Source organism: Tribolium madens, unplaced genomic scaffold (assembly GCF_015345945.1).
Source record: "Tribolium madens isolate multiple individuals breed KSU strain unplaced genomic scaffold, Tmad_KSU_1.1 Scaffold_3;HRSCAF=73;Tcas5.2_LG2, whole genome shotgun sequence".
In the NCBI taxonomy this organism is placed as follows: domain Eukaryota; kingdom Metazoa; phylum Arthropoda; class Insecta; order Coleoptera; family Tenebrionidae; genus Tribolium; species Tribolium madens.
Genome location: NW_025401006.1, coordinates 14,421,701 through 14,433,919, shown reverse-complemented (window position 1 = coordinate 14,433,919; position 12,219 = coordinate 14,421,701). Strand labels below are relative to the sequence as shown.

General features: G+C 29.6%; 2 protein-coding genes across 4 annotated transcripts in view; both read left to right on the top strand.

Annotated features, from left to right (window-relative positions):
- LOC123007794 overlaps nt 1-12,219 on the top strand; it is a 124,309-nt gene that overhangs the window by 104,692 nt on the left and 7,398 nt on the right. For all 3 annotated transcript variants that reach the window (XM_044403240.1, XM_044403239.1, XM_044403238.1), the window contains exons 6-9: nt 995-1,125; nt 8,873-9,106; nt 9,153-9,405; nt 9,469-9,681. In XM_044403240.1, coding sequence (XP_044259175.1) covers nt 995-1,125; nt 8,873-9,106; nt 9,153-9,405; nt 9,469-9,681 — 831 coding nt within the window. The remainder of the gene's footprint in view (nt 1-994; nt 1,126-8,872; nt 9,107-9,152; nt 9,406-9,468; nt 9,682-12,219) is intronic.
- Nucleotides 4,565-6,465, top strand: LOC123007795 (cilia- and flagella-associated protein 157). Its single transcript, XM_044403242.1, has one exon. It carries the CDS (start codon nt 4,605-4,607, stop codon nt 6,408-6,410), a length of 1,806 nt encoding a protein of 601 aa, XP_044259177.1. The 5' UTR covers nt 4,565-4,604; the 3' UTR covers nt 6,411-6,465.

The window sequence follows — 12,219 nt, the reverse complement described above, 5'->3', positions numbered from 1 at the left end:
TTTTGACTTAATTTTGCAATTTTGAGGTTTTGTAAAAATACTCTAAATTCGAAAAATAAACAAAAACAATAAATAATCTGTTAATGACATTTTAAAGCTAATTTTGCAATTTTTCGCTGTTTTGCAAAATTTCTCAAATTTTAAGTTCCTCGGTGTAAAACGCTTTAAAATTCAACACAATTTTAGTTCTAATTTTGCAATTTTCTATTCTATTTTGACATTTTTTTGCATTTATTAAGTAAAATGGTATTCTCGAAACAATTTGGCAATTTTTTGCTTTGTTTTCAAAAAATTCTCAAATTTTGTAATAAATTTATTCGAAAACCTTTAATTACGCCAGTATTTTGGTGATCCATTACTTAATAGAAATATTTAAAATAAATAATAAATCACTGAAATTAATTTATATAAAAAAACTGCGTTAATAATTTATATTCCTCATAACAGCATCACATTTTGACCCTCGTTATGAAATAAACACAAATTCATTTATCAGTAATAATAATTAATGAAAAATATAAATTATTAGCTGCTTTTCCAGACAGCTTGAATTGATTTCTGATAAACAATTCAACATATTTTTCAATTGAATTGAAATAATTCATCATGTTTTTAGAGAGAATGAGTTCAAAATTCTTGCATAAACTAGGAATAAAAAGAAGTAAAACCATCGGAATGCTTTGAGTTGGAGGCTGATGCAGAGTCAAAGGGTTCTTATGCATACTTTGCTCCCTTTTTACCTCATCTTCCCTCCGTTTAACTTTGTTATTCGATAGAACATCACCTTAATTCAGTTTTAAATCGAAGATGTGTGTTGTTAGTGCGAAATTTGCTTTCTCCTGAGGCAGAAAACAATTCCGCAATTACATTCTCAAATAAATATTAAGAGCATTCCTTGCAAGTTTTATTTTTTCCACAAAACAATACGAATTTCACAAGAAATTAGTCAAAAAGAGGAGTTACAAGCTTTCGTTTAAAAATTTGTGTTTTCCAGAGAATGAAAGTGGGGGTTGGGGCCCTTGGAGCCCTTGGACGCCTTGTTCAAGCACCTGCATTGGGGGCACACGGAGTCGTTATCGTTTTTGTGACTCCCCACCTCCTCGTTACGGCGCAAAGTTCTGCGAGGTAAGACACAAATTGCAAACTAATTAATGCTATTATTTCTCGAGCCAAGTTCGGTTTTGCGGTCTGTTGCAAATAAAAAAAACTACGGACAACTACATACTAGGAGCGAAATGAGATACAAAATTGCTCGGTTTTTGTAAAATGCAAAAATGTTGAGTTTCACATTCTTAATAATATGAGAAAAAAAATATTTAAAATTTAAAATCTGTGCTCCGTTTCATGTTTTGATATTTTTGAGAACACTGCGAATACGGTTGAAGATACAAAAAAAGTGTAGGGAAGAAAGTTATCTAGAATTAAATTTCCTACAAAAAATTCTAATTCTTACAGAATAAACATAATTGCAATCTAATTTTGCAATATTATTACTTGGTATTTTATTAAATATTTTTAAGTTATTCTCAGTAAAAATGCGCAAAATTTGTCGAAATAACCGAAACAAATTTTTAAAATTTCTGTCTTGTTTTAGCAAAATTTTCCAAATTTTGTATCCTTTTCAATAAAATTTTTTTCAAAATATGTAACTTTTGATAGTAAAAACTAACGATTTCAGTGATTTTTCTCTATGAAAAACGCTCTAAATTTATTAATTATTTCCTCATTTGTGAATTAAAAACTACTTTTGCAATTTCTCGCCATGTTTTACAAAATTTACCAAATTTTGAGTTTCTCGGTAAAAAAACGCTTTAAAGTCCAATATATTTTCGTTTTAATTTTGCAATTTTCTATCTTACTTTGATAATTTGTTTGCATTCATTTGCATTCATTAACTTTTTTGGTAAAAAATGCCTTAAATTCACAAAATATAAGAAAAAAATTGCATAAAACAAACATAGATGTTTTATTGTATGTTTTTACTTTTTTTATTAAGCAAAATTGGCCGATTTTTTTTATTTTTTGTTAATAAACTTCTAAATTTTCGAAAATAATGCATTTTAACCTAATTTTGCAATTTTGTAATTTGGTATAAAATACTATAAATTCCATAAATAAACAAAAATGACGCATATTCAATTTTTTTAATTCTAAATTACAAAAAAATTGTTCATACATAATAAACATAATTTTAATCTACTTTGGCAATATTGTTACTTTGTTTTATGAAAATAAACAAAAATAGTCACACTTTAAAACAAATTTTGCAATTTTTTGTCTTGTTTGGCAAATTTTTTTAAATTTTAGTACCAGTGTACTCATTGCTTGGAAAAAAATGCAAAAAATGTCGAGCTTTACATTTTTAATAAGCTGTGAAAAACGAATGACTAAATTTTTCACGAGAAATATGAGAAGAAAAATATTTCAAATTTAAAATCTGTGCTCCGTTATATGTTTTTCAAAATGCTGCGAATACGGTTGAAGATATAAGAAAAATGTAAGAAAGAAAGTTGTAGAGAATAAAATTTTCTAGTAAAAAGGCACCCGAGACTATATCTCTATCTTTAATGGTTTAGGCCCCAAAGACGTTTAAAGCCGCCCAAACGACAGATTCGTTTCATTTTTACTGGTGATTCAGTGCCAGAGGAACACTTCAAGGCAATTTAAACTTATACCGTTTGAAGATAGAAATATGGTCTTGGGGACTTTTTTGTAGCAAATTTCTTTTTCTACAATTTTGTTCCTTACACTTTTTTTGTATCTTTAACCGTATTCGCAGTGTTCTCAAAAATATTTGGCAAAACGTAATTTTTTTTCTAATATTGTTTTCGATATTTTTGAGAACACTGCGAATACGGTTAAAGATATAAAAAAAGTGTAGGGGACAAAGTTGTAGAAAATTAAATTTTCTACAAAAAAGTCCCCGAGGTCATATCTCTATCTTCAACCGTTGTGGTTTAAATTAATTTTTTGTCTCTTCATGGAAGATGGTATCTCTCGCGAACTTTTTTCTTGAAAATTTTACTTTTTACAACTTTTTTTTTTCTTTCCTTATCCCATAAATAAACATAAATGAAATCTACTTTTCCAATATTGTTACTTTATTTTGTCAATTATTTTGAAATTATTCTCAGTAAAAATGCGCAAAATTTATCGAAATAAGCGAAAAATAGTAACATTTTAGAATAAATTTTGCAATTTTCTGTCTTATTTTAGTAAAATTTTTAAAATTTTATAAAAATTCCACTAAAAATTCTTCAAAATATATTTCAGCAATTTTACGCTCTAAATTTATTAAAACAGCCAAAAATAACACATTTTCAGATTTAATTTTGCAATTTTTTTCTCATTTGTTAGTGGCGTCTTAAAGCTAATTTTGTAAATTCCCAATATGTTTTGCAAAATTTACCAAATTATGAGTTTTTCTGTGAAAAACGCTTTCAAATTCAACACATTTTTGTTCTAATTTTGCAATTTTACATCTTACTTTGACAATGTTTTTGCATTTATTAATTTTTTCGCTCAAAAATGCGTTAAACAATTTGTTAAATTAAAAAAATTAAATTAAAGTTTTTACTTTACAGGTCATGTCAGGCACGAATTTTTTTGTTGAAAAACACTTAAATTTACAAATAATGCATTTTTGTTTTAATTTTGTAATTTTGTGGTATGGTATAAAATACTCTAATTTTGAAAAATAAACCGAAATAACGCATTTCTCATTTAATTTTTGCAATTTTCATTGCCGGAGGAACACTTTGAAGCAATTTAAACTTAAACCGTTGAAGATAGAAATATGGCATTGGGGACTTTTTTGTAGCAAATTTTATTCGCTACAATTTTGGTTCTTACACTTTTTTTGTATCTTCAACCGTATTCGCATTGTTCTCAAAAATATTGGTCGAAACGCAATTTTTTTTTTAATATTGTTTTCGATATTTTTGAAAACACTGCGAATACGGTTGAAGATATAAAAAAAGTGTAGGGGACAAAGTTGTAGAGAATTAAATTTTCTACAAAAAAGTTCCCGAGACCTTATTTCTACCTTCAACCGTTTAGGTTTAAATTAATTTCTTGTCTCTTGACCACCGGTAAAAATGACCTAAACCATTAAAGATAGACTTTTTTCTTGGAAATTTGAATCTCTACTACTTTCTTTTATACTTTCGAACGAATTTGGTATGTAAGTTACTTGTAGCAAGGGGACGTAGCACGAAACAATTGGTAAAAATCGGTTAGGTTTGCTACTCGGATTTCCAACACTAAATAAGAATAAATTTAGGATAAGGAAAGATTTTTATATTTTTCTTCTAGTTTTAACCATATTTGCAGCATTTTTAAAAATATGAGACGCAAATTGCTAATTTTTTTTAAATATAGTTTTCAATAAAATTTTACCTTTAACTCTTATTATTGAGAATTTAATGCTCTATTTGTTTCTGTTTTTTATTTCATTGCTCTTAAAAACGAACGTGTCGTAACTTAGTAAAAAAACCCTCATTGCATGCGCATTTCCTAAGAAACAGTTTTAATCAATATTACCATAACTACCTCGATCAACGAATGCCCGACAGTGACATTTAGTGTTCTTTGTGCCCACCACCATGGCGAAAGGTAAAAAGAAGGGCAAGAAGAAGAAAGCGCCCAAAATCGACCCAAATGCCTTAACCGAAGTCGATAAAACCTTCTACGAATTGACCATAACCGATTTAAACCGCAAATTGGCCCGTTTGAGGAGTTTAACCACCGAACTTGAGGAGAAAAATGAAGAATTACAAACGAATTTGTCCAAATTGGATGAAGATCGCAACGATATTATCATCTACCTCAAGCGGATGCTTCAAGAACGCTCTGATGAAATCGCCGAGCTTCAGGAACGTCTCCGGGCCTTGGAGGAAACACGTCAAGATGAAACGGAAAAATATGAGACAAAAATCGCCGATTTGGAGGCCGAATACAAGCAAATGCACGAACAATTAACCAGCGAAATTAAGTTACTTGAAGGTAAATTAAACTCATTGGAGGAATTTCGCATTCAAAGGGATGAACTCATGAAAAAGTTTGAGGATCAGGAAACTGCAATGGAAGAACAGGAGAAACGCCACAAAAACGAGTTGTATGACATTGAACGTAAATTTATCATCGGGAAAGATAAGCTGAAAAAAGATATGGAAGCACGACTCCTGCAATTATCATCGGAATTTCAGGAAGCAACTGAACTGAGAATTGCTGCAACCACACACAGGGTTATTAGAGAAAATATCGCGATTAATAATGAACTAGACGCAATGCTTATCACACACCAGAAACTCTACTCTGAAAATGCCACAATGAAAGACCGGGATCGCACCCTAAGACAAGAAACTGAACTTCATGAAGCTGAAAAAAACAAAGCTTTGAGTAAAGTCCGAGTCCAGTTGAAACTAATCGAACGATTAACCACCGAACACGAAGATATGAAACAAAAATTGATGAAATATCAAAGTGTTGAGCAAGAAATGCATGAAACTTCTGAACAACTCCTGAAAACACAACAAGACGTGCTTTGTCTCAATCACAAAATCAAGCTTTTACAACAAAATATTCACGCATTGAAATGTCGAGAAACCTCACTCAAGACTGAGTTAAGTAATCTTGATTTTGATAATGATCGATTGACTACAGTTCTTGCACAAGCTGTTTTATCAATTAAAGAAGTTTTGGAGTTGAAAAGTAGAGTGTCAGATGAGGCGTTGAAAGCCTCAAAACGGGAAAATCTCCTAACTCAACTTTTTATTTTATTGAGTGAAGCTGAAGGAAAAAAAGATCGGAAACCCTCATTGGACACTGTTGGTTCAATTTCAACCTACGAAAGAGGTGATCTTGGTTTTGTGCCAAAACCATTAACTCGACGCTCGACTTTGTCCACTCTTCGAGACATCCAAGCTCAGACTGGGCCCAGTTTTGAGGAGTTTCTAGCGATTGGGAAAGAGGAGGAGCTTGTGCAACAAGAGACGTCTTTGATAAGTTCCGAGGAAGAGTCTAAAGGGAGCGAAGGAACGTTTGTTGAGGAAGAAAGTGATGTTTTCTTCAATGAAGAGGAGGATGCTGTTGAGGATTCTTTGCTAGAGTTTGATGAATTATCGGATGAAGCTCGTGAAGTAGCTGCAACTAAAACTGCAAGTGAATTAATCGTTGAAAGTGCACTAAGTAGTGCCTCCATTGCGAAGAAATTGTCTGGTACTGGTACCAAAAGCAAATCAAGGAGCAGAATTTCTTTCAAAGAAAAAGGTTTGGGTGAGACTAGTCGCGAAGCTTTGGCGTCTACTGAAAAATTACGAAGAGTGTCGATTGGGGAAACTACTGAAATGGTCATTCCTGAAAGTGGAGCAGAAACTGCTGAAACAACTGCTTCTGAACCATCCACATGATTATTTGGCTTTTTTCAAATAAATGTGTTGTAATAAAATTGACAAATTTTTTCGAAAATCATATTTTTGCTTTTTTGAACGTTTTAAAAAACTCAAATTTTGAATAAGACTTCTAGACAAGATAAAAAATCACGAAATTAAATTGAAAATAATGTTATTTTTTACTTATTCAAGCGTTTAAGAAAGTTCTTCAGTTAGAAATACATTTTTTTTGCAAAATTTTGTTCAAACCAATCAAAAAATTAATAAAAATTTGTCTTTTTCAGTTTCAGTTAAATATTTTTTTGAGCTAATAAACTAAGTTTTTTCTCAAAAACAGTCCAAAACTTACCAAATTATGGCAAAAATGGCCGTTTTAATTATTTGTAAATCCTTTTAGTAACATATTTTGCTCAAAAAAGCCCAAAAATTACCAAATCAAATTGAAATTTGTACTACTTTTGACATTTTTAAGAGCAAAAACATGTTTTTGAGCTAAAAACTTCTTTTTTTTTATAAAATTGTGTTAAACTACGACACAAAATCACTAAACTAGATTCAAATTACCGTTCTATTTTGGTCTATTTTAATGGATTTAGTATGGGGATCTTGAAACCTATTTTTTTTCAAAAAAAAATTATTTACAAGCTAAAAACCACAGTTAGTGCATCTCTTAAAGCGTTTAACATATTTTTGTGTTAAAAGCTGTTTTTTTTTATTTTGCACAATTTTGTCAAAAAAATTACCAAATTTGGTCGAAAATAACATCATTTTTGACTTTTCTAGTTGAGAATTCAGTTCTCCTTTGCGACATTTTGCTCAAGTAAGCCGAGAAATCTCATAATTAGATACAAAATGGTGTTTTTTGTTTATATTTAAGTAAAAATTTTAATCTAGTAAATCTTAAACTAGTCGCGAAGCTTTGACGTCTACTAAAAAATTTGAATGTCGATTGGGGAAACTGCAGAAATGGCCATTCCTGAAATTGAAGAAACCCCTCAGAGCTCTGCTGAAACAACTGAACAATCTACTTGACTATTTGGCTTTTTTTAATAAAAAAATTCTTTATGGTAGTTTCTTTTATTGTAATGTTGTGTTTTTTTCCAAAAAAAAATTTTTTTGGGGAATCATAATATTTTTGCTTTTTTGAACGTTTTAAAGATAAAAACTCATATTTTGAATGACAAGATAAAAAATCACGAAATTAAATCGAAAATAATGTTATTTTTCACTTACTCATGCGTTTAAGAAAGTTCTTCAGCTAGAAATGCATTTTTTTGCAAAGTTTTGTCCAAACCAATTAAAAAATTTAAAAAAATATGCTTTTTTTGTCTTTTTAAGCAGTTAAATATGTTTTTGAGTTAATAAACAGAGTTTTTTCTCAAAAACAGTCCAAAACCTACCAAATTAAGGCAAAAATAATAATCTTTTTGCCGTTTCAATTATTTGTAAATTCTTTTAGTAACAAATTTTGCTCAAAAAAGTCCAAAAATTACCCAATCAAATTGAAAATTGTACTATTTTTGACATTTTTAAGAGCAAAAGCATGTTTTTGAGCTAAAAACCTTTTTTTTTTGTAAAATTGTGTTAAACTAATCTACAAAATCACAAACTAGATACAAATTACCGTTCTGTTTTACTGGATTTAGTTTGGGAATCTTGAAACCTATTTTTTTTCAAAAACAACATTTACAAGCAAAAAACCACAGTTTTTTAAAGCGTTTAACATATTTTTGAGTTGAAGCTGGTTTCTTAGATTTTGCAAATTTTAGCAAAAAATTTGGTCGAAAATAACATTATTTTTGAGTTTTTCAGTTAAAAATTCAGTTTTCCTTTGCGACATTTTACTCAAGTAATTAGAAAGAAGATGGTGTTTGTGCCCATGTTTGAGTAAAAATCTTAATTGTTTCTGATCAAAACATGCCGAAAAATTACCAAATCAAATTGAAAATTGTGCTTCTTTTGACATTTTTAAGAACAAAAGCATGTTTTTCAGCTAAAAACTACTTTTTTTTTAATTGTGTTAAACTAAGCCACAAAACCACTAAACTAGATTCAAATTACCGCTCTATTTTGGTCTGTTTTACTGTATTTAGTTTGGAGATCTTGAAACATTTTTTTTTTCAAAAAAAATTATTTAACGTTTTTGAGTTAAAATCTGTTTTTTTTTTTAAATTTTGCACAATTTTGGCAAAAAATACCAAATTTGGTCGAAAATAAGAATATTTTTGACTTTTTCAGTTAAAAATGCAGCTTTTCTTTGCGACGTTTTGCTCAAGTAAGCTGAAAAATTTCATAATTAGGTAGAAAATTGAGTTTTTTTTAAATCTTAAAATAGTCGCGATTCCTGAAATTGAAGAAATCCCTAAAAGCTCTGCTGAAACAACTGAACAATCTAGATGATTATTTGGCTTTTTTTCAATAAATTTTTTTTATGGTAGATTTTCTTATCCTGACTCAATTAAAAGCCCCTTTTCATGTAGGGCCAAGCCGTGGAGACTGAAAAATGTGGGAAGAGCATGGGCAAAAACTGGGAATGTTTTTATGGAAGTGGTATTTCAGCAAGTGATATCGCGGCTGAAATGCCTGAAATTCAGGCCGAAGTGGGTCCATACTGCCGATGTGGCTGTGTAGTCCATCTCGGGCGAGCCAAACCCAAGCGTTTGTTGGCAACTTCGTCCCAAAGTTGTCCCGGGAGAACCTTCTGGTTAATTCAGGTACTGAAACAGCGTTTTTCCCCCAATCCTGAAACGATTATTTCAGGCGGACGACGAGTTCATAATCCAGTTCAAAGTCGAGCAATTTCATCTACCTTGTGGCACTCAATGGCTGAAAGTGAGAGATGGCAGCTCCCTTTCAGCGAATTTACTCGCTGATTTATCCGGAGCTCCTGAAACCACACCATCTGTCGTCAATTCGACAGGAGCGAATTTATTGCTCGAGTTTTTCTCCGAAGAAATCGCTGTTGGAGGACAAATTTGCGGAGGAGGGTTTTTGGCACACGCCAGTCAGATAAGTATGTCCTGAATTTCTGAAAAAAATCTGAAAAATTTCTGAAATGTTGTTTGTGAATTTTCAGGAAAATTAAACGTGTCTGGGGTGCCAATAGCTCAAAGTGTTGGAGTGGTTCCAGCCGTGGTGTTGAAAATGACAGCGGTTCATATCGCTGCGATTTTTTTTCTCAGCGGCTTGTTGATCGCAACGGCTTTGTTGGGGGCGCAATATTTATTCCGGTATAGGAAATACCATATTGCTCAAGGTGAAGATCAGGATTCTCTCGCTGATCCCACAGGTAAAATTTACAAAATAATTAACAAATGTGAAAACATCGTCTGAAATTGATCCGAAAAAAAATTCTAACTTTTTTGGCTGAAGTTTCTTCTCACTTTCAGCAACAAAATTCTATCCTTTTTAAGTAAAATCATGTTAAACTTTATGTTATACTTGTTTTGTTGTGTTTTTTTTCAAAAAAAATTGACAAATTTTTTCGAAAATCATAATATTTATGCATTTTTGAACGTTTTAAAGACAAAAACTCAAATTTTGAATGAGACTTCAAGACTAGATAAAAAATCACGAACTTAAATCGAAAATGATGTTATTTTTCACTTTCTCAAGCGTTTAAGAAAGTTCTTCAGCTAGAAATCCATTTTTTCTGCAAAAATTTTGTCCAAACCATTCAAAAAATTGATAAAGATTGTGCCTTTTTTACTTTTTTAAGCAGTTAAATATATTTTTGAGTTTTTTCTAAATAACAGTCCAAAACCTACCAAATTAAAGCAAAAATAATAATCTTTTTGCCGTTTCAAAAAAAAAAAATCATTTACACTCAAAAAACCACAGTTAGTGCATCTTTTAAAGCGTTTTTAGTTTTTTTTTATTTCTTACTATTTTGGATGAAGTTTTCATGCGTTTTTTCCATACAATTTATACTTTTTAAGAAAAATTATTTTAAAATTTATGTTACACTTGTTTTGTTGTTTTTTTTTCAAAAAAAAATTGACAACTTTAGTCGAAAATCATACAATTTTTGCTTTTTTTAACGTTTTAAAGTTAAAAACTCAAATTTTGAATAAGACTTCAAGACAAGATAAAAAATCACGAAATTAAATCAAAAATGATGTGTTATTTTTCACTTTCTCAAGCGTTTAAGAAAGTTCTGAGGTAGAAATGCATTTTTTTTGCAAAATTTTGTGAAAACTAGTCGAAAAATTTGAGTTAAAAGCTGTTTTTTTTAATTTTGCACAATTTTGGCAAACAAAATTACCAAATTTGGTCGAAAATGACATTATTTTTGACTTTTTCAGTTAAAAATGCACTCTTTTTTTGTGACATTTTGCTCAAGCAAGCCGAGAAATTTTCTAATTAGATACAAAATGGTGTTTTTTCCAATTTTTTGAATAAAGACTTTAATTGTTTTTGATCAAAACATGCCCAAAAATATATTAGGCAAAGAATTATATTATTTCCACCTATTTTCAAGCAAATAAAAACGTTTTTGAGCAAAAACTAATTTTTTCAAAAAATTTTGCTAATATAGGCAAATTAGGGGTCGAAAGCGACATTATCTTTGCTTTTTTCAAGAAAAATTTTACTCAAATGAGCCAAAAAATTAGCAAATTAAGTTGAAAATGGTATATTTTTTTAAATTGAGTGTTGGGATAAAAAGTACTCTATTTTTGCAACAAAATTCTAAATTCCATAGTTTTTCACAAAAAATGGGTTTCTTGCGTTTTTTCGATACAACTTACCTTTTTTAAGTAAAATCATTTTAAAATTTATGTTACAGTTGTTTTGTTGTGTTTTTTTTTAAAAAAAAATTGACAAATTTGGTCGAAAATTTTTGCTTTAAACGTTTTAAAAATAAAAACTCAAACTTTGAATAAGACTTCAAGACAAGATAAAAAATCACTAAATTAAATCGAAAATTATGTTATTTTTCACTTCCTCAAGGGTTTAAGAAAGTTCTTCAGCTAGAAATGCATTTTTTTGCAAAATTTTGTCCAAACCAGTCGAAAAATTAATAAAAATTGTGTTTTTTTTGCCAGTTAAATATATTTTTGACCTAATAAACTAAGTTTTTTCTCAAAAACAGACCAAAACTTACTAAATTGAGGCAAAAATGATAATCTTTTTGCCGTTTCAATTATTTTTGAACCATTTCAGTAAAACTTTTGCTCAAAAAAGCCCAAAAATTAGCAAATTAAATCGAAAATTCTACTTTCGACATTTTTAGGAGCAACAACATGTTTTTAAGCTAAAAACTTATTTTTTTTGTAAAATTATGTTAAACTAAGCCACAAAATCACTAAACTAGATTTAAATTACCGTTCTATTTTGGTCTAGATTTAGTCTGGGGACCTAAAAACCTACTTTTTTTCAAAAATTTTTATTTACAAACAAAAAACAATCAAGTTAGTGCACCTTTTAAAGCGTTTAGGAAGTTATTAAGTTAGAAGCTGATTTTTTTTAATTTAGAAAATGCCAAAAATGCCCAAAACTTAATTAGGCACAAAATCTATTATTTCTATCTATTTTCAAGTTTTAGTTTTAGTTTCAAGTTTAGTTTGAAAACCTAAAATCCTATTTTTTCTTATTTTATTTTTTAAAAAACACCAAGTTAGTGCACTTTTTAAAAAGTTTAACATGTTTTTGTGTTAAAAGCTGTTTTTTTTAAATTTCGCAAAATTTTGGCAAAGAATGACCAAATTTCGTTGAAAATAACATTATTTTTGACATTTTTTTGCCTATTTTTAAGTAAAAATCTTAATTGATTTTGATCAAAACATGCCCTTTAAGAAAGTTCTTCAGCTAGAAATCCATTTTTTCT